This window comes from Penaeus japonicus, unplaced genomic scaffold, assembly GCF_977035675.1.
Source record: "Penaeus japonicus unplaced genomic scaffold, GWHDUDI00000001_assembly GWHDUDI00000005, whole genome shotgun sequence".
Taxonomy (NCBI): Eukaryota; Metazoa; Arthropoda; class Malacostraca; order Decapoda; family Penaeidae; genus Penaeus; species Penaeus japonicus.
In genome coordinates, this window is record NW_028234407.1 from 3,807,732 (window position 1) to 3,832,731 (window position 25,000).

Genomic DNA, 25,000 nt, shown 5'->3' on the forward strand with positions numbered 1-25,000 from the left:
AGACAAAGAAAGAGAAAGAGAGAGAAAGAAAGTAAGAGAGAGAGATGGAAATTATTACAGATGTGTGAGAAAGAGAAAAAGAAAGAATGGGAGATAGAAAGGAAGGAGAAGAAAGAAGAAAAGAAGGAAGGGCTTTGGGATGGATAGATAAAAAAAAATAATCATATAAACTTAAAACATTTCATAAAAGTGATTCCCTAAATGCTAATTCTATGAATATGTGAGAAAGAGAAAAAGAAAGAAAGGGCGAAAGAAAAGATAAAGAAAGAAAGAAAAGAATTTGTTTAATCAATATAATAGAAATAATCAGGTATAACTGCTGGTCAAACAGGCATTACCTAATAATTACATAACTTTTAGGTTTTGGATGGACAAAGTACATAAAGTAAACATATCACAAAATATTTACCTGAATTTCAATGTACACAACCAACATATTGAAAGAAAATTATTCAATGAATTATTTTATCAAAATCCTATGTTTTTATATATTTATTCATATTCATCTTTAACTACATGAATTGATATAATTTAAGGTGTATTTGCTATTCTAAATTGTTCATTTTCTTGTAATTTATGTATTCATTTACTATCTGTGTATAATTACTTGTAAATTACACATGCATTTCCTATTAATGTTTTTCATTAATTTATATTTGTTATTACATTCATATGATATTAATTCTCTGTATGGTTAAACACTATCTACTTCTTAAGATACATATTAGTAAATATATTTAATTATGTATAAACTTGAAGAATATAACATTTATTTTGTTGTTGTTTCTTTAAGTAGCTATTCATTCACTTATGTTTTAATTGTCAGTTCATGTATTCTTGTGTTTATTAATCTATATTGAAAATTATTCATGTATTCATTAATTTCTGTATTCATTTATTCATCCATTTATCTGTAAACATATTCCTGTCCTACTTTATTAACTAGCAATACCTTTTCTTAACTATCTATTTCATTTGTTCATCCATTTCTTAACTCCTCTAATTCATCCACCTATCACCCCCCATCCACTACTTTATCCACCAATCCACCCACTTCCCATCAATCAATTACGCCAATTCCCCAATTTATCGCCGTATTTCATAATTACTTCCCCCTCGGCATCTCCTGGACCCACCTTGCACAACAGCCTCGACAGCTCTTCTTTGTAAGTCACTCTTGAAGGAATCGTGCTTGAAGTGCTGCGCTAAGCTCTTTAGGATGGCCTCTCTTGATTTAGCCTTGGGTGCCATCTTTCCATTGTTTATTTGTAAGTTGGTGGGGGTTTTCTTCTCCTTCGCTGGACGTGTTTTCGCGTAAGATCTCTCTGGCTCCTCTTTTGTACCGTTCTTGAAAGGTGAATCCGGAATCCGGATTCATGGGTGTTCTTTTAGGTTATTGGGAATTTTGATATTTGATTGGTATTTATGGGTTGTAGTTAATGGTATGGCTTGGTATGTACGAGGGGGTACTTTTGGTTTTATTGGGATGTTATGATTTTGATGTGAGTTCTACGTTTATTAGATTCATGTCAGATTGTATTTACCTATAAGTGTGCATGCATATATATATTTTTTATGACAACACAATATGTTGAGTGCTAAAATGCACGTCCTTGACACATGTATATATCGATAACAATCTTAGTCCGTTTTCGTTCCTAAATAACATTTATTTGACATTTAAAACTTACCACCGCGATCGGACGAGTTATAAAGGAATTCGTGATTTGAGCGCCAATAAACCTCAAACTTCACTAAGATATGCCCTCCACGCCCAATTACATAACAAAATCATAATATAAAAACTACTAATGACAAATCTAAGCACCAACAAAACTTTCTCCACCTCTAAAAACCAAAATAAATAACATCCGAAAAGAAAAGGCAAGGATCGGGACACACGATGACGTCACACGTAAACAAACCTTTTCAAAATACGGAAAATGACGAGCAATACGACCCAGCAAAAGATCACGAACTGACGAAATCGAATGGACAAAAGTTTCAAAACAACGAACCAACAAATACATATTAGGAAAAGGAAAAGCGATCAGATTTGAGGTAAATGATATATCCAAAATAGACAAATTAAATGAAAAAGGAGAAAATAAAAATAATATTTGGAGATAACTCTGAAATTCAAGAAATTATAAGAATGACAAAATTTAATAAAGATAAACAAAGTGAACAAAAAAGAATACCTACAAAATCTCTAAGAATAACATTCAATTTCTTGCAAAATGCACAAAAAAGCACACATAATAAACAGGGAAACATCCAATCAAACACAAGACAACAACATAAATGAAACAACATCAACAGAGTTAAAAACAAACAAAATAACACCAGGACAGAAAACACCAGAAAAACCAAAAAAGCAAAGGCAAAACTCAAATAAATCAATTTCACCAAGTACAATAGAAAACTTAACAAAAGATAATCAAAGAGAACAAATAAAAGAACAAAGAAACAACAAAGACCAAAATAAAAGCATTGATAATATAGAAAGTTCACCAATAACGTGGACACTACCAACACCATTAAAACAAACACAAAAGAATCAAAAGAAGAAAAATCAAAAGAAGAAGAATCAAAAGAAGAAGAAGAAAACCCAAAATGGTTAACTTTGTTAAAAAGTATATTCAAAGCAATCATAAAACTGATAAACAATTTAAACTCTGAAAACTCAATAATCGAAATAATTACAGAAACAATCAAAGATGCTTCAAAAATTTTTAAACAAATAACAAATGAATAAGATTATATTGTGGAATCCAAGATCAATACTAAACAAGATAAGTGATCTGAAATATATAGATTTTAATGCACATCACCCTAGTTGGAACCCAAAAATAAATATAGCATATACAATTTGATAAATGAAAATAATTTAATAATGATGACGCCAGCAGGCCAGATAACAAGAGTAGATCCAAAAACCAGTAAAGAAACAACAATAGACTTGATAATAGTTAGGAAGTGACCATTTCCCGATAATAATAAAAGACATAGATTATCAAAATCAACCTACGTTAACAGAAACGACATGCCAATGAAATAGGAAAAAATGTAATGAAATAATTAAAAAAGCAAGACAAGTGATAGAAAAACAGAAGAGGGAATCATGGGGGAAATTTTGTGAACAAATAAATTTTAACACCCCAACAAAAAGAGTTTGGAATTTTATTAAAAAGAAATTGTTAACAGAAATAGAAAAATTTATGTAAAGAAATAACATTAAGAGAATTAAAAACAACAATAATGAATACAAAAAATGGAAAAAGATGGATAGAAGGGTTTTTAAAGAAAGAAGATTTCAAATAAAAATAGAAGGAAAAACAACAGAACTGGGTAAAATAACAAACATTATTTAACATACTAATGTCTGATATACAATAAACAAAGATATAATAGAAGCATCAAACATATTAGAAAATGGATTAAAAACACTAAACGAGTGGACAAATAAATGGGATCTAAAAATGAACTTAACAAAAAGTAAGATAATGTGCTTTACAAACAAGAAAATAAGAATAATCCCCAAAATAAAAATAGGAAATGAAGAACTAATATTCACCACGCAACACAGAATATTGGGAGTAATCTTTGATAGTCCAAAGTTGAATTGGAAAAAACACATAGATTTAGTAAAATCAAAATCAATTGAAAAAATAAACATAATGAAAAAACTATCATCTATGAAATGGGGAGCAAATAGAGAAACATTATTAAAATTCTACGAAATATATATAAAACCAACAATAGAATATGGAATTTCTATATATGGGGCCGCAAAAAAACAAGAAATAAAAAAGTTAAACATAATACAAAACAATGCAATGAGAATAGCAACTGGATGTTTTAGATCAACACCTATAATAGCACTACAAGCAATAACAAACCAAATACCAGTAACAGAAAGAATAAAAGAGATAGAATGTATGCAGATAATAAAGAATTTAGAAAAACTAGATGGAATGCCAATTAAAGAATTGACCAAAGAAAATATAAAAAACTACAATCAAACAAATAAAAGGAAAACTTTAATTCAAAGGGTAATTGAAACATGTAGAAAATTAGAAATAGAAATGAAAATCAATACATTACCAAATATAACTCCAATTCCACCATGGTATGATATGTCAGAATATTTAAAAACAACATTTAGAGAGAGTATGGGGAAAAACATTCCAGAACAAATGATTAAACAACATTTCTATTTAATGGAAAATACTACATACAAAGAATATCAAAAGATATATACAGATGGGTCAAAAATAAATAATCCAACCTCTGTCTCAGCAGCAATCTACATACAAGAGAAAAACATAACAACAATATGGAAATTACCGCAGAGTACACAAATCATAGAGGCAGAACTATATGCCATTAAACAAGCAATTAACTATATAAACAATAACAAACTACAAAAAACAGTAATTTTAACAGACTCACTGGCGGCCATAAATGTCATAGGAAATCCCAGACCAAAATGTTATAAACAGATAACATATGAAATTCAAAAATCAATAAAAGCAATGATAACAAACACACAAACAATAAAAATTCAGTGGATTCCTTCACATAAAAACATTAGAGGGAACGAAATAGCAGATAAAGCAGCAAAAAAAGCACATGAAATACAAAACGCCATTACCATGAACATAGACTCAAAAAACAAAATAAAAGAAATAAAACTAAAAAATAAAGAAAACTGGAAAACAATACTAAAAACAACTCTAGAAACAAAGGATTACTATATCAAGGATAATCAACCACATCCATGGGCAAGATCAAAAAATAGGAAAATAGATGTATGTCTAACGAGAATAAGTACAAAACACACAAAATTGAAACAACACTTATACAGAATAAAATTAGAAGAGGACCCAAAATGCAGATGGTGTAATAATCAAGAAGAAAACATCGAACATCTAATACTACAATGTCCAAGATTTCATTCATATAGAACTAAATTATTCCAAGCACTAATAAAAGCAAAAATACACAATCCTAACATGAATATGTTAATTACAGGTGCTGACCAACCTCCTTCAAAGAAGTACTACATCTTGAGACATACAAAGATCTTCCTACAAAGGTCAAAAATTATAGATATGATATAAGAAGCAAGAAGAAACAAGAAAAAAAGATCCAGGGAATATAGACTTCTACATAGTCTAAAACCCTATAAAAGAAGAAAGAAAGAAGAAAGATACGACCCAGCCGAGAATATAAGCGAAAAAGTGCTCTAAAACCCTTTAAAACAGGAAAAGGAATGACGAGCAATAATCCAAGGAGAAATCTGCGCCTCAGTCCCAATGAATTAGAGAATCTCTTACGGGAAGAGAAGAAGAAATGGCAGATATTTCGTCTTCAACAGGTTATATAATGTTTGTTTTTCTTTCTATTCTGATTTTTCTCGTTTATTTTTCTCAGGATGGACTCCATGATAATAAATTAGTGTTGAGTGTACATTATCATTATTATTATCCATTATTTTATAGGAAATATGTGTATATAACTGATGTTATTCGATTAAAAAGCTGTACAGGACCGATAGTTATAAATTTGTTATTGATGTTTGGATTGATATATATTGTCCAGATATAATTATGTTTTTTAGCAGAAATATGCAATAGTGTTGATATTTGAGGCAACATGGCCAACTAACCTCCACCATGTATAATTTAGTAAGTATGAGCTTATAGACTTCATTAATTCATGTGTAACACTGAACCAGTCCAACTCCATGCTCTATCTTTCTAGAATACACATGATGGAGATTTGCTAGCCTTTTCCAGAGCACTGTAGGCACTGAGGCCATGGCCCTTAGGAGATAATGGGAGTTTCATACTCTGATTGCAAAAGAATTATATTATTTTCATTGTTTGTTTACAGGTCCGAGAGCAGGCAAAATTGGAAGCACAACGGGTTCGAAAAGCCGTGGTTCAGGAGAAAGTACAGATAGAGGATGGTCTCAAACAGGAACTTAAAGAAAAATATCTTGAAGATAAAAATGCAACGGAGAAGAAGTTGCAAGAAGAATATCTCATGTGTTTACAGGCCTTTGGCGAAGCACACAGGGGAGCAAAGAATCAGGTTATTCCTTATTATGTCATGGAGAAATGTTTATATATCCATTGTATACATTGTTAAGTGATTGTTCGAATATCTATTGGCTTCTCAGTTGAACTTTATTTCAACTTTGAATAGCTTTGTTTATCGTGACTTTTAGTACTGTATGCACCTGAATTCATGAATACCTTGTTGATAGTTGACTATTTTAGAATATATGCATAAGACAGAAGATAATTGAAAAAGAATATATACAAAATCATCTCTTCCTGTTCTTGTAAATACAACTGTGTACTTGAAAACCATTGTTAATTAAAACAAGAAAGATCAATTGTACATATGGAAATGGGATATTCATTAGAAAACAACCACTAATCTTACCAAATGCTCCTTTCAGCCTGACCCCAGCAAGGTGTTAGCAGACCGCGCCCAGTACAATAACATAAAGGCCAACAGAAGAGGTCGCGAAGCAGCAAAAGCAAAAGCCGAAGAGCAAGAGCATCGTAAACGTGAGAAAAATAGACACATCCACCAACGGCAAGATGCTCTTCAGATCGAGAAAGCTCGTGCCCAGCGTGTGGCCAAACTTCCCACGCCAGAGGCCTTTCAGAAGAAAAAGTAAAGTTAATTTTTAAGTGCATGTTTGGTGGTCTGAAGACTTAAACAGAATGATAGTCAAAAGATTGATTGATATATACTTTAGTGACAAATATTTTCCAATGATTTTGTTCCAATATTTGCATATAAGTGAATAATTGTTTTTCATTTTTGTGTTTTAGACCCATTGTACAAGAGAAAGTATCAAAGGTAAAGCTCTATGAAGCTGGTACATATACCACCACCACTTACGTACCAAAGAACACCGTCATAGAAAAGGAGATTGAATCGACACATGTGAGTAGGGAATTTGTTTTGACAGTTTTGACACAACTGTCAGGATTAAGTATTTACTTGATAAAATGTGGCAACTGAAGTTGGTTGCCCCTCGGACTAGGGGTTCACGGCAAACATCTGTAAGATAGAAGAAAATCTTGAAAAAGCATCTTTATCTCACACAGTTGATATGCATGATCTAATTATTTGAGTTTCAACTGGTCTAACTGCATGTTAAAACTGTTACAGCCCAATGCTCGTGAAATGGCAAGGAGAGAGGCAGAAGAACTCGCAGCCAGAGCTGAAGCCGAGTTCCAAGCAGCCGAGGAAGAGGAGCAGAAGAGAGAACAACGAGGAAAAGAGGCCCTAGCAAGGGAACGCTTGAACCGCCGATACATCGAGTTGATGGAGAAACTTCAGCAGGCACAGCAGGACCATCAGCTATCTTCCTACATGAGGGGAGCTGACCTCACAGTATGTAGCTTAGAGGGTGATGTACATTTTCACAACAGTGTACAGATATCTAGAGACAAGCAGACATATACAACAAAGTACATGTTTATATATTTTCTCATATCTCTCTCTTACCTTATGACTACACCATTAACCCATTGGTCGCAGTTTTAAATAAATATTTGTGCATTAGGATGGCTGGTTTACATTGTCTGGCAAGGTGCCATCCGCGTCTATGACCGACTCTACCTTTGCAGTAAATCATGCCATCCGCTGCTAATGGTTTAAAAAACATTGATGAGCTGGTAAACATTTCTTTCTCTTTCCCAAAGATATATGAAGTGGAAAGGTCAAGGTTAGGAGGACTGACTTCCCTGGAGCAACACATGGAAAAAGCTGTGGAGGAGATGTTGAAGGACGAGGCCAGGCAAGCAAAGGAAAGTGAGGTGTCGTCCCAGAGGCTAGTGGAGTCCTCAGATTTGGTTGGTGAGTCTCAGAAGATGCGGGTTTGTGAAGCTTACTCTTATGGGATTTGGTCAGATTTTATAAGAATTATTATTATTTTGTTCTTTCTTTTGTCTCGTGTAATTTTATGAAAACTTTTTTTTTCTACAGATTTTATGAAAAAGATCATGTTTCTTTTCTGTAGATAAAAAAGAAAAGAAGAAAAAAGTCTTTTCAGTAAATTTTATGAAAACTTTTTTTCCTTTGCTCTCTGTAGATTTTATGAGAATGTTTCCCTCTTTCTTTTCTGTAGAGTTTATCTTTCTTTTTTATTTAAGTAGAAGGTGAAAATCCTTTGATGTTCAGGATTATTCATAGTGTCTCTCTTCTTTTCATTACTTCTTGTCTTTAATTTTCTTGTGTTCCCATTTTTGTTTCTCTTTCAGTACTCTTGAAGAATTTTACCTTTTCTATTAGTTTAATACTTTATAACAGTATGAAGAATGTTCCACTGAGATAGCTAAAGTTAAAGTTATTTGATATACTTTGAATTATATTTTGCCATGCTAAAACAGTGAGCAGTACAGGCACTCCATGCATAAGCCTCAGTGCACTTAAGTTATTTTTGATAAAGATACTTTGATTTCTGCATTTTTTTTTCCACACATTTCAATTATATAGTGATATTAAACAAATATCTTTATCCTTGACAGAAGTTGCCGAGTCCTCAAAACAAGATCTCAGCTATGACAATAGGCTTCAAGACTTACAAGAAATCCTGGAAAAGATCAGGGAGCAAAGACAACAACTTTTGGAGAACACAGTTGTGAGCTCGCCAGAAGATCCCCTCACAGCAGAAGGATACGAACCAGAAGAATCTGAAGGACATGGTCCTGATGAATCAGATGGATATGATCCTTATGAATCTGAAGAAGATGTTGAAGACCTGAGAGATGTTTCCAGGGGAGGAAGGAGTCAGACCCAGCCTGAAGGAGGTAAAGCTGAAGCAGAGCGAAGTCAAGAGAGGTATCCCTATGGTCGGACAGCCTCAGAAAGGCAAGGCTTGGCCAGTGCCGAGACATTACCAAGTTCCATTCGACCGCATTATCCCAGTGATGGAGTTAGAGAGAGGTCCATACAAGATACATATCAGTCATCATACGAGCCAAGTTCAGCTCTAGAATCTAGCTCAGGAGATATTGAGGTGAAGATAAAAATCAGTGATGACAGCAGCTTTGAAACGGACAGACCCACAATGCCTGTTATAAGTAACTTACCGAGCAAGTACCAGGAAAAATCTTCAAGCATTGGAGACGGAACAAGCACAGAATACTTGAGTCCTCCTTCACGTCTCCCATCAAAAGGATATAGTTACGAAGACACTGTTGAAAACCTGAGGAAAATCACAGAACACAGGCAGAGAATAGATTCCCTCCTTGATAAACAACCTGTCAAGTCACACCAGGGAACCAGCAGTTTCAGCATGCCAACTAGTATGTACACTGAAAAACTGAAAGGGGAAGGCAGTGGGCAGAGACCTTTGAAGAAAAAGCAAAAGTTTGAGTTAAAGAAGAAGGAAATAATTCAACACTACATAAATGAGCTTCTGCAGATGAAAGGTGATGACTTGCTTCAGATTTCAGCCTCGACTGTCGAAGGATCAGGGCTGACTATCAGCTGCATGTCTGCATTCCTTGAAGCCATGGAGAAAACTGGTGATGATTCGACCCTGAGTTCATCCTACCTGTCCCTGAGACAACGTTCTCCCTCTTTGCCTCAATATTCAAGTCCCAGCTGCTATGAAGACATTGATGAAGTCCCTGTAAGACTGAGTAGCTGTTCCTCTGATGATAAGAGAGACCCAAGGGATTATAGCCCGGCCACTTACTCCAGTCACAGTTCCAAAGTTAGTTATGAGCCTCTGTGTTACCAGAGCGAACCCAGCTTCCCCACTGCACAGGGCAGTAGTGACAAAAGATCCAAAGGGACTTCTCAAGATTATCACACCAGCAAGGAGTATAACTATTTTGCCAATCCCAGGCATTCAAGAATTGATATGCTGGATGGTAACTCAGACCAAAGAGTACTTTCTCCAGAATCCTTAGACAGTTCAAACTCCATAGGGAAGGGAAGGTATAATACTGGGGGCTTTGACAGAAACAATTTCAAGAGAACATCACATGTTGGCACAGATCCACCCTTTGATGAAAAGAGCACAGATTCATCAAAATTAGAGGCTGAGAGCACCTATGCAACACAGGTAAGAAATTACGAAAAAGAGTTGGAGATCCTAGAGAAGCTAAGCACATTGCAGAAGTTGAAGCAAGACATCTTGAAGGCCCAGAGTACTGTTGTGAAAGATGGGAGTGAATTGCATAGGAACCATGAAGTAGAAAGAATGAAGCCACCGTCAGATGACCCAGCAAAGGATATAGCTACCCAAGCTTCTCTCTTTAGTAATCAGAAAAGTTCCAGAAAAGTAACATTTGGGTGAGTAGATTCCTGGATCAGTACCTGAAATGTATATATATTTTTTATGTTTATATAAATTGTTTTTTAGAGTGATCAGTTTGTAACAACGTGTATTTTTTATGTAATTTCAAGATTTGATACAGCTACATTGCAGATGTATTTTTCGTTGAGTACAGTCCCATCAAACAATTTTGCCTCTTTATTGTTTGTCATTTATTATTTCTTCCCATTAACAGTAATAATTAATATTTCTGCCCTGCCCTCTAATATGTATATATTTCTTGTTTATTTACAGAGAAACACATCTAAAGAAAGACTTAAGCATAATCTATGAGAATAGTTCAGATATGTCTGATTATGCAAACAAGAGCATATCAATGAGTTACCAAACGCCATCCAGAGAGTATGAGTCAACACCAGAGGATTACCAAAGGGGGGAAAGCCTCCTGCACAGACATGGTCCAGAGACAAGATTACAAGCAAGGTCAGACTCCTCGTATTTGGAATATACTGTCCCACCTTATGACCTGCAACCAAGGCAGAGAAGTTATGCTAGTCTAACCGAGCAAGAAAGCGAGAGCAGTGGGAACGATCGATTAGACTACAAGCCAACGCAGAGGTCTAGAGTTGGCGGACACAACACGCAAAGAGCATTCCAGTCTTCAGCCTTGAATTCGCATTACTACGGCGATAAAGGGACGAATGGCAATAGGTATATAAACAGTGGTTCAACAATACTTCCCTCTTCCAACCAAATTGAGAAGCAATCAAGTTTCACACAAGAGGATGGGCAGGATAACCTCACTGCCTTGGACCATACAGCTAGCAGTTCTGTCTTTACCCCACTCAGCCCAGAGAACACCCTGACATCAGCACCGGCATTTCCACATCCCCTGAATGACTCGAGTGATGATAGGAAGGAACAAGCTTCCGTCAGAAAGACAGTAGATGATTCAACGGGAAGTGAGACGTCGGGACTATCGCAGCCCCGGAGTCTGTCCCGCAGAGGATCCTCGGACTCTGTTTATTCCATGCCCGATATGGCCGAAGTTCTGAAGAAGTTTGGGCTAGACTGGGCTGAGAGCATGATGAAGAAAATGGAGAAATCAGAGAAAAGATCATCATCGGAAAATTCCTCCGGTGATTAAACAGTTTAGTTTTAGAACTGTTTGGCAGTGTATATTTTTTATCTGTTTTGTTAATATGCTGATTTTTATTTTCTTAATGGATGAATTTAAAGATATATGGGCAAATATATAATAAAAGTTTTTAATCATAATGATATTCATTATCCACTCTTTCTTCTACCTTTTTTCAAAGGTATTCATCATTCAGCAGATCAGTGAAGAAGTTCTAGTATTACATTTTCAGCATAAAAAAGGAATATAAAGAAGTATACAGTATTATAAAAAATTCATATATTATTTAAGAGACTATAGTGTTTCAAGAGTAGTGAGACTTTAAAGACTAATCTGTGTATCTCATGATCATTACATTCCAAATTTTTAAATTAATAAAAAAAAAAGTCCTAACTTGCAAGTTCTTTGTATTGTTAGGTTTACTTAGATAATTCTCTATCTCTAAGCATGGATAGCTCTAACTGCAGATTAAGGTACATAATTAATAGAGGTAGTCATGGTTAATATTTTATTTTGTCATTATACTCCAAGAAAGTAAAAGACTGAAAAGAAGTGTCTTACCTTACAAAATAAATATTAAATCAATATATTACTAATTCCATCTATTCTAGAAACATCTTTTCTTTGCTGTGATAAAATTGTATATCATAAAAAATCCATATTTAACAGAAAAAAATAAAAAGTAAAAAATAAAAAAATGATATCAATGGTTGAGTTCACTGATCATTTCTTGCAACAGAATTAAAGCACCGTCTTTATCAATTTTCTCCGTTTGATTCCTGTCTTTTAATCTTCCGACAATATTTCTACATTCTCGAAGACTTTCCATGAAAGTTCTGACATCACATGAGCTAGATTCGGCTGATTCGTCTTCCCGTTTCCTCTTAGAAGGTTTGTGGTCCTGTTGCAAATTATCCTTTCCTCTTGACAATAAACTTAAAGTATTCTCCCCTTCTGTTGGCTCTTCAATTGGTACGTAATTCTTCTGGAAAGGAGTTACCTTATCGCTGCAGCAGATGACATTTTGCCGTTGCAGCAGATTGCACAGTGACTTGCCAGGAGGTATGGGGTGTACTTCCTGTTGCAAGTAGTTTGTAACCTTTCCCTGTAAAGTCTCTTCACATTTCTGAAGACATGAGGGCAGCACCTGGTAATGTTGAAAATGGAATCAGTTATGAGAACTATGACAGTAAGGAAAAGAAATCATAATGATGAAACTAATAGTAATTGTTGTAATAAGTTATTATTCGCTAAATCACCATCAACCATGTATAAAAACAATATGACTTAAACCCCCATAAACTCATCCATAAACAAATATTCAATCCTTACTAAATCTTATATTACTTAAGGAATCATGAATGAAAGGCATGATTAATTTTATCCTCTGTAGATAAAATACTACTAATAATAATATGATAATGAAACCATTCAAAAAATCAATAAATCTTATCTTCAACTATTAAATAACTCTAATACTTACATTTTCATGCACAGTATGTTGACCAAACGCAACAAAGGCATCTAAAGCACACTGGTACACAAATGGATTCTTGCTCTGTAACACTTTTAATAACCCGTCTGGAAAAAAAAGCAAATATATATCACTTTAATCCTTGGTGACAAAGTCAATGTGACTGCTGAGTTCAGAGATAATGTATAAGCCATCTTGGGGAAATCGCAACTTGTGCTGTATATTACGATCATAAGACTAGTTTTTATAACACATATTTATAACATTTATAATTTTTTTTTTTTAAACATTCCTCATTTACACCTTATTCAAGTTTGTGCTGACCTAAAATCTCAATCTAGATTTGTGCAACCAAGGAATTAATATCAATGTAATTACGCACCAGATATGGAGTCTAAGATATCCGCAACATCAGAAGATGATGTGGCTAACAGACTGCACTGACCAGCTGCAGCCACCAGAGAGCAAATGGCAACCCCAAATACTGGTGAAGCCTGATTGGCACAGTCTTTACAGAGAGCTATGATCTAGAAGATAATAATAATAAAGACAATATTAATCGAAAATAAAATATCCATAATATTGTTATAATACTATGTAAATGATAAATATATAAACATACATGCTCATTTAAACAGTCTACATTTGTCACTGAAATAATAATCAACATCATGAATACAGAAGAGATAAAATTACCTGTAGAATCTGCTCATTAGAGAAATGGTTAAGAATTGAGCTTGATGTCATCAAGAGACCTGAAGCCAGTAAATCAACTGCTGAACAGCCAACATGATCCACTGGAAACCTGAGTAGAGTAAACAAAAATAATCATTTGAGTACTGTTTGTAAATTAGAGTGCCTTACTCCATGGTACTTAACACTCCATTATGAACATTCAGACATACAAGAATAAAGAACAAATAAAGATAATTACCAACCTGGACCACAGCTGTGCTAAATCCTGAATGCATTCAGCAAATGCAGCTGCATCCTCATCATCTGTTAGAGGGAAGTCAGCAAGGCTTGGGAAAACATGTTCAAGCTTGACCAGCTGTAAAGAGATGTTGTCTTGTTAGGTCTGAAGCAAAGGGTTACTTATAAAAAAATACAATTAACCTACTCACGACGGGGGCATTCTAGCCTTGAATGTCACAATGCCGGGGCTTTCGAACGCTTAGGCCTAAATCAATTAAATGGCTGGCACAATACTGTGCCGCCCGGCCACTGGGCTTTTGAATGAGCGGTACAGTACTGTACCACCCATCCAGAGAGGGTTAAAATTTGAATAGCAGTAAATGCCTGACTACTTTATGACCTTCCACTTTCTTTTGATTCTCTATATCTATGCAAATTATTTTGGTAATATCTCATCCCATATCATTTTCACTTAAATCACCAATTTTCAAACACTATGCAGACATGATAATGATAAAAATAATCACTAGGCATGGCCCTACATACAAGATCAAAAACGTCTTCTTCAGAGGCATTTTTCGAAACAACTGCTTTAATGTTCTGTGAGCAACTGTTAAGCAGATGCTTCCTAAGGTCCTTTGTTTGGTCTGCTTTGCAATTCTCCCTCACTATACAGGAGAGACTAATTTCATCCCCCTTCTCTATAGATCCTGGAAAAAGAAAGGGGGACGAGAAATATAAAGAGCTCTAAAACAAGCATAGTCTAATAATTGTAATGATGAAACCAATTTCATGTTAGTACTACTAGCTTACTTTTGCATTGGTTTATTTCAAAATGTTCTTGTATTACTCATATATTAATTCCAGTAAACTATATCTTCAAGTCATTCATAAATAAAGGTTACACTTAAAGCTTACCTGATGGTTGTAAATGAGAGAGAAAATCAGCCTTGTCAGCTGGGGAAAGCTTAGAAACAAGCCTTGAGAGAAGTGAAGAGAGTACTATCTGCTGGTGTGAATGGAGTGGAGTATGAGGCAATATTTCACTGAGTAGCAAGCAGTGACTTTTACATAATTCACTCGTTCCATATCTGTTGGTAAATCAGTTTATCATTAAAAGAAAAAGAAAGAAAAAAAGAAAGAAAGAAAGTAAGAATGAAGATAAAAAGAAAGAAAGAAAAAAAAATCTTAAATAAACAAATTACAATATTTTGCAAGTCAAATAACTAGCATCATGTAATATGAAAATCAAAAAAATAACCTCATTCTAAAATAAAACACATCAAGTTTTCACCCCCACCTGGACACAAAACACCAAATATCAGCAGCCATTAGTGATGACCATGTTTGTCCACATAATAGCCACTTTATGAGGAGCTTTTCTAAGACTTCGAAAGTATCAGCCTCTAAAATAGCCACCACAGAGCATAAACGTGTCAGGACATGTTCGTAGAGAGTTACGTTGGTGAGGGGTTTTCCTCCGCACATTACCCCTGCCATCTTGCATGGGTAAGAAAGTGAAGCATGGCCTGAAAAGTTATGTAAGGTTCAACTTTACTGAAGTCTTTTCTCAACTAAAATTAGAGCTATAAAAGTACTTAACCCCCAAAGGAGGAGAATCTTCAGTGCTTTATGTTTACACTGATTTTGACTCATATCTCCGAATACAACTTTTGCCATCTCACCCTATGTACCACACAGATCTGAATACAACAGTACCAAATAACGTGTTCCTACAGGACAGAAAAAAGGTGAGACTCAAACACCTACAATAAAATAATGAGGAAGAAAACAACAATAACAGACCAAATACCTTAGAAACACTTATCTTTAAAACTATTTCTCATCACTGTCTATGCAGAGTCATTTCATATCTTTTAAAGGAAGACTAAAGATACAAACAAAATGTACACAAAAAGGAAAGCCTAGAAGAACACTGAGTTACAACATACTCTTCTGGATAGCTTGGAACATCATGTCAAGGAGAGCTTCCAAGTGGAGTATAATAGCCGGAGACAGTGGGGAGCTGAGAGCAACCAGCAGCAGAAGATAACTACCCCAGTCATCTATTTCCTCTTTCTTCTCTGTTTCTTCATCTCCTAAATCAATTATACTCTGAAAATAGTTGATTCTTGTTTTATCAAGTTTGTTAAAAAGAGATAGGACAAGATGAAAAGAATTGCATTTCTACTACAGTAGTATTTTCTTACAATCATAAACTCTTCTCCACCCTTTGCATTGCATTATGGCACCTCTCTATGATTATCATGCAATTACAGTCATCTTTCAGTATAACAGACAAAATAGGGAGAAAGCTGTACTTTTATAATTCAGGAGTTTGTAACAACTAGGGAACAATTCAATTTTTACATAACCGAAAGTAAATGTTACCTTGCCATGATCTCAAGACACGCTATGCTAATCTGAAGCATTGTAAACTACTTTGAAAGTAGTATTCCTAAGAAGAAGATGAAGAAAAAAGTAGTGGATGTATTGCATAATCAGCTTTGTGAAAAGATGAGAGAAGGGGAAGAAAGAAAGCAACAGAGGGAAATGAAGGAGTGAGGAAGGTAACAGTGTTTTTAAGAGCTGGTGCCAGGAAGTAGAATTACCAAGTAATGTAAACTCACACTCAGCCATGATAATACCACAGTAGAAGTGGTAAAAGCACAAATGCTAATACCAATATTTAAAATAGCAGTTACCAAATATAATAACAAGGGTCTATTACAACAAGGGTAGAATGTACACCACGGGCAGGCAGGGAAAGCATAAGTACAGATGCATTATTCCTCAAACTGCTTACCTTGACAAAGTCCTCATCATCCCTCAGGTGTGACAAAAGGGGCTCCACCCCAACTGTCACCTGCCTCTCCACGTCAGCTTTTACACTATCGGGAAACTCTTGGAGGACGAGATTTTCCGGGAAGAACCTGTTCCAAAATGGTACTGGATCATTTTCTTATGTGACAAACAGTGGAGTTAACCCATTCGCGCCGGCTGAAGTGCTGACACGTTTCGTGGTTTTTGGGTCAGATGCCGGCGACAAGATATTTGGTCAAGGCCAGTGCTCGGGGTAAGCAAGTGGACAGCCCAGGCTTGTGGCTAGTGCACCCGAGAATCCCAAGGTGTTAGGCTTATGCGTTCTAAAATCCCGGCATTCTGACCATTTAGAGCCGGAATAGCCCCGGCGTGAATGGGTTAAGCATGTCAAAAAATTGGATGAACAGAGAAACTTCTTAATACAATCTGAATTCATAATTCTTAAGCAACATACAAGTGAACCATCATAACACATAAATATATCAATAAAATCATTACATAATAAAATGATTCTACCTATATAACAACACCAGGAGTTTGCCCAGTTCTCTGTGGGCAGGGTGTAGGTATCCCTTGAATTTCTCGCAGAGTGAAATAACAATCTTCATACAAAAGCTTGTCATCTTGATTATACGCTGAGTAATCTTAAGATCCTGATCCTTCTGTTAAGTAAAAGTGTAATAGTTAATTAAAAGACTGAATCTATCCTGAATAATTTGGATCAAAAGATCATTATCACTTATAAAGGTCAATGTATCTATTATCTTTGTAGCTATGGGGAAGGAATTACAATGAGTAGGAAATCCTAGCAATTGTTTAAAATTATATTCAATAAGTTTATATAGAGTTCTAATTCCTTTTTTTTCTAAATGATATAGTCCCTGCTGATGACTTCTTTTCATCCCCCCCAAATAATATATAAACAAAAACAAATACAACAAACAAGAAGACAACCACACTCCCAACCCACCATTTTTTTATTCTGAACCGAAAAGCCAGTCATCATGAGCAACCCGTCTGAAATCTCTTTTATCAGAGAAGCAATCGGCACGGAGACGTCCAGTTCCGTGATGAGATGCGTGTGATACTGTTGGATGAAGGAGACGTATGCCCGCCACACCACCACGCAGGCACGGATTTCTGACAGCTGTGACATGCATGATGCCGTCACTGGAAGCTGTTCACAGACTGGAGAAAGGTTCAAGTAATGGTATAAAAATCACTCAATAATGGTTTGGTAATACTATCACACATAATTATCTTATATACCTATTTTGATATATCATTTGTGTTAAATATAACATTATTCCAAAGAATCTCAATGAATGAAAGATGACTTAATTTCTAATCAAGAACTATTTTTACTTTAAAGTAATGAAGCGAATTTGAAATTGAATAATCAAAGTGTGAGGAAGGGCAGAGGAAGAGGAGGATGAGGAGGATGAGGAGGAAGGAGAGGAAGAGGAAGAGGAGGATGAGGAGGAAGGGGAGGAAGAGGAGGAAGAGGAGGAGGAGGAAGAGAAGAAATAGAAGGAGGCGTAAAAAAGGAGGAATAAAGATGAGCAGAAAGAAAAACAAACATACAGTATAAAAGAAGAAGAGGAGGAAGAATGAAAATCTCCAAAACTTGACTTACCATCAATCAGTACATTTATATCATCATAAGTATCAAAGATGAGCTTGGGCAATAATCCTGAAAACTGAGTTGAGAGCTCCAAGGTCTGCCGAAAGAGGAGGTTCAGTGGCTCGCTCACTCTCTCTTGCTGGCTCCCATAGATGGTCCCGCTGACAGAGGAAATTATAGTGATAGCAATATAAATAAAAATAATTTTAGCAGCATCTTTAAAATGATAATGATAATGTCTATTAATATCAATAATAATGATAATGATAGTAATGATATACATAAATATCTAAAAGGTTTTAAGATAATACAGATGTGCCTACCTAAGCCCGGTACTATCTTCCACACACAAACATATACAATATCTGTTTCATCACCCAAATTGCACTAAAAACTGGAGGTTCTTTAAAACCTAACCACTAGTCACCAACCTGTCTTTGCAGTGCTTTAGCGAGCCATTTATAACATGCAGAACAACTTTGGGAAGACTGTTCACATTTTTCACATCAACATTCTCTGCCTGCATCAGGAATTGCACCATCAACTCGCAACTCTCTGTGATCAGGATGCATTGCTGGAAAGAGATTAAAGTTTTTGATTGTAAAATCTATTTTAGGAGAAGGGACAAAGGTAGATGTTCAGAAGACATGATAACTTTTTCTTGGAATAATACTAGCCAAGTTCTGTCCAAATCAACTTTGGTGCTCCTTAGGAAATGCCAACACCATGTATATTCTGGAAAGACAGAACTTCTTTTGGTCCCATATATGGTAAGAAATTGCCAAGGAGGTATAAAAGCTCTATCATGCTGGAATATAATGGGCACGCATGTCTTTTACATATTGATTAAGGCAAGATTTGCTCATGTACTGCATTCAAATTTTCAATAAAGTCATATAATGGCTTCATTACAAGCAAAAAATGATAGCATGAACTGCAAACAGAAGAAAATACCTGAAGTAGTCTGGTTGGCACATCTTCACTATTGTTTGCCTCCTGCTCACACTCCTGCACAAACGTGTCAAAGAAAGACCTGAGGGCTGGGAGAGCGGCATCCAGGAGTGAGAAGGACTCGTCGACTTGGAGGTGCGGGAGGAAGGAGCCTAGGACGAACCTGGCCACCTGCACCCCTTCCTCGGCTGGTGGACTCTTTTGCAGGAATTCGTGGGAGAGTTAAGGGTCTATTGGGGGTGATTGCGATATCGAAAGGAGAACATGGGAGGTAGAAGGCAGGGAAGAAATGGAGGGAGAAGAAAGGAGAGCAAGTGGCGGTAGGAGGAAGGAAAGTGGGAGAAAGTGAGGAGAGAATGAGGAGAAAGATGGATGAGAGATGAAAAGAATCACAGAAACCCATTAAAACAGAACCCATATGTACAATATACCATAAACACCCCGACCTTATGCATGAAAAGGATATTATGACGACAGGTAACGTTCCATGAAGCTTTTCGGCCGTCTGTTCCTCAGTCCAGTGTGCAGCATCGGCCAAGATGTTCATCAAATTGTCTTCATCTAATTGGGATTTCTGGGACCCCATTGTATCTGATATGTGAGATAGATTCTTAGAGATGAGATGATGAGATGAGATGAGAGTTAAATGGGTTAAATTACCTTATTTCTTCTGTATGGATCTGACTCCTGTGTTTATTACTATGATATCTAAAAATACTAATTCTGAGATAAATGTCTGAGATGGTTTTTGTCTTTGAAATTGAGATTTTTGTGATGTTTGTGATCATACGTAAATCTGAACATCAATTTGATCTTGTGGTTATTCCTTTCATGCGTTCTAATGCATTACTGGAAATAGTTAACATAAGAAACAAACTATGAGAGGAATTATCTATGTCTTGCTATCATAACTCTAATTCAAAAAAGACAAAATAAATCAAGAAATAAATGAAGAATTACGTAAACAAACCCACTCCATCACATCTTCTTATCTTACAGACACTAAATACCACGACACTTCACCCAATTTCGTTAAACTTTCCCTTAACAGACAAATAACCTATAAAATAGGCACCAAAGAGGTTTAGTTCACAAGAAAGACGGGAAAATAACATAATTTACCAGAGTTGGAAGTTTTGACTCAGAAACTTCCCGCGGTCAGTGTAAACAAAAGTCAAATGAGCGGATAAAATTTGTTTGAAAAATTTGCATATCACTTTATATCATTTGGGTTTCATGTTTGTTATCATTATGGAGATACGGATTTACTTGAGGATTATGTTAGTGTTAGGTGAATATTGTGAGATTATTTAGATACTCATTTTACTTTTGTTCAAGTTTTAATAGCAATTTCTGTATGAAATTAACGAAAAGTTGTCAATTCTCTTATAAAAATACATAATATATTTGTAAAATGAAATATATATACATATACATGTACTTGTGCTAGAAAATAAAGATAAATATTTGCACAGAAAGTAGGAAGATACAACGAACGCATTTTATATGTGCGAAATATTTGGCTAGAACTACAATGAATATGATAATAAATTGAATAAGCTGAAAAAAATCCATTATAAAAGAGTAATGTGACAAAACATATCTTTTGATAAATAAATTGAGGTAATATTCAATACGTACGTTACCCCTTAGCAATAAACAACAACAGGAAGAGAGTGATACGTTTGTCTACATTTCTTTCAAGAAAAAAAGGTATTTCCAGAGCACAGGTAAATAAGTTAAAGACATTTTGTATCTCAAATAGACCCGTAGTTATTAGATTTCTTGATAATATTGCATGAAACGTTAGCTAAGCCAGTTTTAAATAGATATTTATTGTGGCTTTAATATGGTGACGGATTTTCATTTCGACATTTCCTTTTTTTTCATCTTTATTTCACGCACGAGGAAATATTTATCCAAATGTGACGAAAGAATAAGGTCAACTAAGATTTGTATTGTTAGTTTTTATTCTATTTTGGGTTTTATGTTTCATTTTTAAGTTTTCAATATTGCTTCTTCAATATTCGTTGTTGCAATAACTCTTCTCTTTCTTACAAGGTAAATATTCAGAATGTACAGGGGATTGCATGGAGTGTTGTAGGGAAAGTACAAGATGAAATATGAAGGGAAGGGACTTGTTTTCTTGGAGATATTTAGGAAATATATGTGGATTGTCTGATACGGTGTCTAGTCAGATATATTTTAGCATATTGTGTTATTAGATTGATATGTTGTTTATGAAATATTAGGAATGCAGCTGTGATTATGTAGTGATGCTCCAATGGCTATGAAATTGCATTAGTTTGATAAACTGAAGATTTGGTAACTCATTAACCCGTTAATGCCGGGTGACATGATAGCACGTCATTTGCTGCCGGGAATGTGGTATTTTGTCATGGTTTTTCATTATCAAGTTAAGAGTTCACTACATTTGGTAACGTAACACTGCTTTTGTAGTATACTATCCCAGTATTGGTATTTTCTGTATTGGCCATATTCTTAATATTTACCTCCATATTAGTGTGCAGTTATTGTGGTTGATAGGCAACAGCGGTTATTTTTTCTACATTTTATGATATGGTATTTATTTTGTAGCCCTATTATTATACCAAGTCAATCAGTTAAAAGATTAAAATAATGAACTTCAGTTGGTAGGTTTTATCTGGAATGAATGACCATAATTTGGTACGAAAATGATTTATTGTCAAGAATGTGGCTGGTCCAAACTTTATCTTGCCCCAGTATACGTTTTTCTTATTCAGATAGAAGTCAGTGGGAGGTCAACAAGCTTACCAGAATATATGTGGTGGAGGTTTGTTAACTGAGCACTAAGCAAGGAGCCACAGCATAGCTTGATATGTTGATCTGTAGGTGTTCCATAACAATTGTGAGCTTCTATTAACACCCTCTTCTTTTTATAATTAGGGAAAGCAAGTGCGTTTTTTTTCTCTCTTTTATTTGTGTTCTGTTGTAAATTAATACAAAAAATATAACCATCTACTCATTGTATTACTGAAGCTATATTTGTGTTCTATTGTATTGAGAGACTAATATTTTCCATATTATGACTGTGAGTGCCACAGTATAAGGCAGCCTTACTGGCACAGGGTCTCATTGTAGACACTGGGCGTAGTTTGAATCAACTTCCTCTTCTCGTTCTGCCTTTACGTCCTTCATCGGTAGTATTTTAGAGCAAGAGGTTGGCATCTTGCTGTGTGTCATCGCTCTCTAAAGGTAGTGCTTGCTAGAGGCCATGGATAGGTGCCATTCGGGGGTCTCTCTCCTGGTAGTGCTAGGCAAAAATGGTACCAGGTTTTGGATTTTATGTTAAACCCATTATTATATTATGGCAATTATAGTAATTATGACTCCAATTGTCATCATCATTCACTTATTACTTATAGTGCAATAAAGGAACATAGTGTCCAAAATCCCCCATTGTCATGTATGTCACATTGTAAGCCATCAGGCCAAAAACTCTTGCATTAAGGATGATTTTTTTTTCATGTTTGTTTATTAAAGTACACAAATGCAGAAAAATAAAGTTGTTGTTTGGCCTTGCATAAAACTGTAATTCTTCTATCACACTGAGTATGAATAACATAATGAGCTGATATGGACCATATACTACAACTTTAATTAACCCGTTAACGACGGATGACAAGATAACACGTCTAGTGGTTTTTGGGCTACACGACGGGGACGCGTTACTTTGTCCAGCCCGGGGCGTGGGAGGAGCCAGCGGCCAGTGCGGCCGAGAATCCCGACGCGTTAGGCTTATGCGTTCAAGAGTCCCGGAATTTTGGTCTATTTAAGCCGGATTGGCCCCGTCGGGAACGGGTTAATATACTATAACATTGATAAACACTCTCTGCCATGAGTTAAGAGAATATTATCTCCTTCTAAACAACCTCTTCTCCGCAGGAACTAAACCGTCAGCATGACCACTGCTGCACGTCCAACCTTCGAGCCCGCGAAGGGTGGCATGGGGCGTGGGGAGAGGGACTTGAGTGCCCTGTCCAAGCAGTATTCAGCCAGGGATCTCCCCTCACACACCAGACTTAAGTACCGTGACCATGGCCAGTCCACCACCGATGAGCTCCGCAGCCGAGACTTCCGCCGTGAACTGGAGGACCGCGAGCGTGTTGCCAGGGACAAGCGCACCAGCAGCAGCAGTGGGAGCAATAGCAGCAGCAGCAGCAGCAATCAGAGAGACTCGGGGGTTCAGTCCTCCTCTTCCTCTTCCTCCTCGTCCTCCAAGAAGCCCAGGCTGGACCAGATTGCACCTGCCAACCTGGATGCTGACGACCCCCAGGACGACGACGACGAGGCCTCCGACTCTGATGACTCCGATGATGAGGCAGTGCTCTTTGCCGAGCTGGAGCGCATTAGGAGAGAACGTGCGGAGGAGGAAGCCAAGAAGCAACGCGAGCGCCAGGAGCAGGAGGAGCGCATCCGCATGGAGAACATCATCTCGGGAAATCCTCTGCTCAACCTCGCTGCCGCGCCCAAGTCCGACATGAAAGTCAAGCGCAGGTGGGATGACGATGTCGTCTTCAAGAACTGTGCTGCGTCCGAACCCGACAAGAGTGAGAAGACCTTCATTAACGACTCGTTGCGTTCTGAATTCCACAAACGGTTTATGGAAAAGTATGTTAAATAATCCCCATTCCCTCCTCGATCACATTAAAAAGAATATTGTATTTGTACGTGTAGAGTAGCTCTATTTTTTCCTTTGTCTATCCCATATTACTTTTCCATAACACCTTACCTCTTTGGTCGTTTTGTATTTTTAAGGTGAATAAGAAAAAAAAAAGTTTTTTTTATCTAGATAGTAAGAAATAGTAGAAGGATTCTGACATGACTTCAATGTTTACTTGAAAAAAAAAAAAAGGAAAAAAAGATTTGGTCCATCATAATTACACACTTGAATGAAATTTTTATGTAGGATAACCTCTTGAATCGTTCATTGACGAGAAATTAGCTTTGAAGAATAATAGATTGGAACATTCGAGTATTGATGGACTTTCTACCTTAGTATGCAGACTTCATTGTAGTATTCCTGCTAACAGCTAAATGCAAATTTTAATGTAAATTTCCATTGGAGTACTGATAAGAATTAAAGAGAAATGTTTACATTATCAGGAAAATGTACAAGAATGTTTACAATATATTTCAATAAAAATATATGCAAATGGGTTTATGTATACCTATTACCTTGAATATCTATGAAATGAGATGTCAGTAATAATGTTTCTTTCTGGCTATATGACATATGGTACTTACATGGAGATTGAATAGAATGGCAAGGATATGTACTGGGTAAAGTGTACATTATTGGTAATTTTATAGAAACACACTCCTGAGGCTCATATATTAAATTAGGAAGGCAGAGAGAATGAGGGAGAGTGAGAGAAATTCACTCACTAAGCTTTAAAGCTGATTCAGTACTTGCTATTTATTCATTACACTTTTTATTGTTTTATGGCACAATTGCTTCAAAGTACTTATTGTACATTTATCAGTCAATATCCTATTTATTGGGATTGTAATCAATTTATAGGAGGCAAGACAGATCTCCCTTCAGTTGTGTCAACATGAAAGGCAGTCTTCATGTGGGTAAACAGTGTCACCAAAGTGTGTTCCATTTCATGTTTTGGAGGTGAGTGGCAGGTAGGTGTGCAGATACCACCATAAGTCAAACCAGGAGGCAAATTATTGAAATGACTGCCTGATCTTCTGTATGAATAC

The 25,000-nt window shown here is 35.9% G+C and overlaps 5 protein-coding genes across 12 annotated transcripts in view; 2 read left to right on the forward strand and 3 right to left on the reverse strand.

Moving 5' to 3' along the window:
• The window catches only part of LOC122253773 (uncharacterized), a 13,514-nt gene extending 12,170 nt beyond the window's left edge, over window positions 1–1,344 (reverse strand). For all 3 annotated transcript variants that reach the window (XR_015191046.1, XM_086536831.1, XM_086536830.1), the window contains exon 1: window positions 1,137–1,344. Coding sequence is in view for 2 of the 3 variants with exons in the window: in XM_086536831.1 (XP_086392957.1) it covers window positions 1,137–1,251 (115 nt within the window). In the remaining variant the exon portion in view is untranslated. The remainder of the gene's footprint in view (window positions 1–1,136) is intronic.
• Window positions 1,345–1,891: 547 nt separating this feature from the next.
• Window positions 1,892–11,596, forward strand: LOC122253770 (uncharacterized). Of its 2 annotated transcripts, XM_086536832.1 has the most exons (9): window positions 1,892–1,953; window positions 5,216–5,383; window positions 5,902–6,102; window positions 6,476–6,696; window positions 6,858–6,972; window positions 7,201–7,425; window positions 7,737–7,890; window positions 8,562–10,338; window positions 10,616–11,596. In XM_086536832.1, exons 2-9 carry the CDS (start codon window positions 5,279–5,281, stop codon window positions 11,466–11,468), a joined length of 3,651 nt encoding a protein of 1,216 aa, XP_086392958.1. In that variant the 5' UTR covers window positions 1,892–1,953; window positions 5,216–5,278; the 3' UTR covers window positions 11,469–11,596. The 2 variants fall into 2 exon arrangements, with proteins under 2 accessions (XP_086392958.1, XP_042872998.2); XM_043017064.2 differs by lacking the exon at window positions 1,892–1,953 and having other exon boundaries at window positions 5,208–5,383.
• A 357-nt stretch (window positions 11,597–11,953) lies between these two features.
• Window positions 11,954–20,411, reverse strand: LOC122253769 (FIGNL1-interacting regulator of recombination and mitosis). The gene is made up of 17 exons (XM_043017063.2): window positions 20,369–20,411; window positions 19,713–19,837; window positions 19,250–19,459; window positions 18,727–18,869; window positions 18,308–18,456; window positions 17,642–17,859; window positions 17,188–17,333; window positions 16,655–16,781; window positions 15,801–15,963; window positions 15,149–15,377; window positions 14,767–14,939; window positions 14,395–14,558; window positions 13,872–13,984; window positions 13,630–13,738; window positions 13,316–13,460; window positions 12,943–13,040; window positions 11,954–12,606 (listed from the first exon to the last, which is right to left on the reverse strand). Exons 2-17 carry the CDS (start codon window positions 19,830–19,832, stop codon window positions 12,163–12,165), a joined length of 2,751 nt encoding a protein of 916 aa, XP_042872997.2. The 5' UTR covers window positions 19,833–19,837; window positions 20,369–20,411; the 3' UTR covers window positions 11,954–12,162.
• A 2,757-nt stretch (window positions 20,412–23,168) lies between these two features.
• LOC122253767 (F-box only protein 44) overlaps window positions 23,169–25,000 on the reverse strand; it is a 10,355-nt gene continuing 8,523 nt past the window's right edge. For all 5 annotated transcript variants that reach the window (XM_086536834.1, XM_086536833.1, XM_086536835.1 and 2 more), the window contains one exon: window positions 23,169–25,000. This exon is cut by the window's right edge and continues 1,801 nt beyond it. The gene's annotated coding sequence lies outside the window, so the exon portion shown is untranslated.
• On the forward strand, window positions 23,190–24,444 carry c12.1 (spliceosome-associated protein CWC15). Its single transcript, XM_043017061.2, has one exon. The coding sequence runs from the start codon at window positions 23,190–23,192 to the stop codon at window positions 23,910–23,912; it is 723 nt and encodes a 240-aa protein (XP_042872995.2). The 3' UTR covers window positions 23,913–24,444.

Bases quoted from the DNA above. Each gene is read 5' to 3' on its own strand.
- LOC122253770 (XM_086536832.1), top strand. From the start codon at position 5,279: ATGACGAGCAATAATCCAAGGAGAAATCTGCGCCTCAGTCCCAATGAA. The intron at 7,426-7,736 runs GTATGTAGCTTA...TCTTTCCCAAAG, and splicing joins TGAGGGGAGCTGACCTCACA to ATATATGAAGTGGAAAGGTC. The intron at 10,339-10,615 runs GTGAGTAGATTC...GTTTATTTACAG, and splicing joins TCCAGAAAAGTAACATTTGG to AGAAACACATCTAAAGAAAG.
- c12.1 (XM_043017061.2), top strand. From the start codon at position 23,190: ATGACCACTGCTGCACGTCCAACCTTCGAGCCCGCGAAGGGTGGCATG.
- LOC122253769 (XM_043017063.2), bottom strand. From the start codon at position 19,832: ATGGGGTCCCAGAAATCCCAATTAGATGAAGACAATTTGATGAACATC. The intron at 19,460-19,712 runs ATATCCTTTTCA...TAACTCTCCCAC, and splicing joins GAACGTTACCTGTCGTCATA to GAATTCCTGCAAAAGAGTCC. The intron at 13,041-13,315 runs GTGCGTAATTAC...TTTTTTTTCCAG, and splicing joins TATCTTAGACTCCATATCTG to ACGGGTTATTAAAAGTGTTA.